The sequence below is a fragment of the Solanum verrucosum genome, unplaced genomic scaffold (genome assembly GCF_900185275.1).
Source record: "Solanum verrucosum unplaced genomic scaffold, falcon-dt-bn FXZP01000253.1, whole genome shotgun sequence".
In the NCBI taxonomy this organism is placed as follows: domain Eukaryota; kingdom Viridiplantae; phylum Streptophyta; class Magnoliopsida; order Solanales; family Solanaceae; genus Solanum; species Solanum verrucosum.
In genome coordinates, this window is record NW_026019984.1 from 2988770 (window position 1) to 2991343 (window position 2574).

The window sequence follows — 2574 nt, forward strand, 5'->3', positions numbered from 1 at the left end:
AATATAAAATATAGATTTTTATCTTGATATGTTAAAATTAATAAGTAAAAATAAAAATATTTTATTTTTAATATAACGAATAAGTAAAAATGAATAAATAGAGTATTTATCTGAAGCTCAACTGATTCAAATTATTTACATTAAGTTATTTACTTTATTTTTCTTTTTAGTTAGCTTAAAAAACGATGCTTATGTCCTTTTTCTTCCTTTGTTTGAGACATTTGATATAATTTATATATCTAGTTTACAATTATAAAATCTATTTTTTATTTTCTTAAATTGTATATTAAATAAAATAAAATAATCTAGACAATATATTTTAACATTCATTACTAGAGAATTGAAATAACTACGAATTTCATCACTAATTCTCTTGTAACTAATAAAAATAGTTTTCTATATAAATTCAAATTTAATCAAGTTTCGATAAACGGGTGTTAAACACGTGAACTAACATGAAACTTGTAGACCCTATATATATAATCACCCCCCCTCCCCCCTCCATTCTTATCCTCTTCACCCTTTCTCCCCAAAAACTCCATTTCTAGCATTACTACATTATACACACGCAAAAAAAAGAAAAATCACTATTTTATTTTATCTATTTTTCAGTGTTAGTTGTTGAGATGAAAAGAATACTATTACAATACTCAAACCCAGAAATTTTACATTCAATGAGTTCATCAGATACAACAATTACTTATCAACCCATGAACGATTCCGTAGCTACAGCAATCGGAAGACCGTTTAAGCTCACTGCACCTTTCGATTCATCAATGACGTTAACAATACTCGTTCTTCTCACTGCTCTGTTTTTCATGGGTTTTTTCTCTATTTATATACGTCACTTCGCCGGAGATACAACAACTTCCACCGGTTACGATGATGATCGACGCCGGAGAAATCCATCTCTGTCGTCGTCTTCTTCCTCCGCACACAGGTTGTTAGTTTTTCAATTACTGTAATTGCTCTGAATTTTTTAAATTTTATCTGATTCTATCGTAATTGTTAATCATTGCTCCCTCCATCTCAATGCGAATACATTTTGAATTTCGAGATTCAAATAAATTTTTTTTTTATATATTTTTTAAATATTTTTATCAATTATTGTGACTTGCAACAGTTTTTACATAGTTTACCTTGAAGATTTTATGCTCAAACTTTTGATTAAACTTAAAATGTTTTACTCTCGAAAAATGAAAAGTGTCACGTAAATTATGACAAAAAATATAATTTATACTCTCTCTGTTTCATTTCACGTGAAGTAGTTTGACTCGATATTGAGTTTAAGAAATAAAAGAAGACTTTTAAAACTTGTGGTAAAAAATGAAGTAGAAATTTGTGTGATCGTAAATCATTTCATTAAAGATAAAATAGATATTTTATAGTTAAATTATTACTTAATATATAAAAATATGTCATTTTTTTAACTATTGATTAAAAAGAAAAGTAAATCACATAATTGGGACGGACAGAGAAAGTACTATTTTTTCATTGCTTTCACATACATATACTTCAAAAATCTAGAAGTTTCATTGCTTGAATTTTCCGTTAAAATTTTAAAGTTTTGAATCTCAAAATTTTAATTTAATCATATAAAATAAATTAGTACATAGGTATAAGAAATTAAGAAGTATAACTCGGTATCATACAATTAGACAAACTTTTTATTAATTTTCATTTTTCATGAAAAAAACTCATTTTGCTACGAAAATTTTATTTTCTCATATAATAATAATCAGAATGTACTCGTTTATTTCGATGATGATTTGCAATTATCAACTTTCGTGTTATTTTGATCCCAACACAGGTCTTGCCGGAAAGGGATGGACCCATCAACGGTACAATCCCTACCGTTGATTTCATACGGTGGAGCCGCGAAGCACTTGATCGAAGACTGCCCAATTTGTTTATCGGAGTTCGAGGTAAGTGAACTCGTTCGTCTTATTCCGTACTGTCGTCACGTGTTCCATCAACAGTGTCTTGACACGTGGCTATCATCGCACGTGACTTGTCCACTCTGTCGGTCCACGCAATTTTTCAAAAATGTGGATGAGGTTTGTTTGGATGTAGTTGATGTGGGAAATGAAAATGGTGTGAGTGAAAGATCAACGGTTCAAGAGTGTGACACGTGTAGGTGTATTAGAAGATCATGTAGTTCTTCAAATTTGGGGAGTAGAGTGGCATTGCATAGAAGTGCAAGTTTCTAAAAAAAAAAAAAATTGTAAAGATTTTGTAAGTATTAGCACTACTTTTGTACATCACTCAAAATTATAAAGATTAATTATTGTGATTTATAATTTATTGTGAAGTATAATAGTGTATGTTCATTCACATTTTTGAGTTATTGTCATGAAGTTTTAAATTTCACGGTATTCTTGGATTACCTCAATGGGAATAATTGTATCGATTGTAATAAGATCGACTTTCATGTTAGTTGTTGATGGAGTGTTTCAAGAATAGATTGACTTTCAAGGTAGTAGTAACCTTCGTGATTGATAAGATAAAATAAGGGAAGTGAGACTGAGATCGTTCCGACATACGAAGAGAAATTGCACAAATACGTCAGTAAGG

At 29.5% G+C, this 2574-nt stretch overlaps 1 protein-coding gene across 1 annotated transcript; it reads left to right on the forward strand.

Annotated features, from left to right (window-relative positions):
• The first annotated feature begins 610 nt into the window (after positions 1 to 610).
• On the forward strand, positions 611 to 2215 carry LOC125818416 (RING-H2 finger protein ATL57). Its single transcript, XM_049497934.1, has 2 exons — positions 611 to 940; positions 1811 to 2215. Exons 1-2 carry the CDS (start codon positions 627 to 629, stop codon positions 2208 to 2210), a joined length of 714 nt encoding a protein of 237 aa, XP_049353891.1. The 5' UTR covers positions 611 to 626; the 3' UTR covers positions 2211 to 2215.
• Positions 2216 to 2574: the final 359 nt, after the last annotated feature.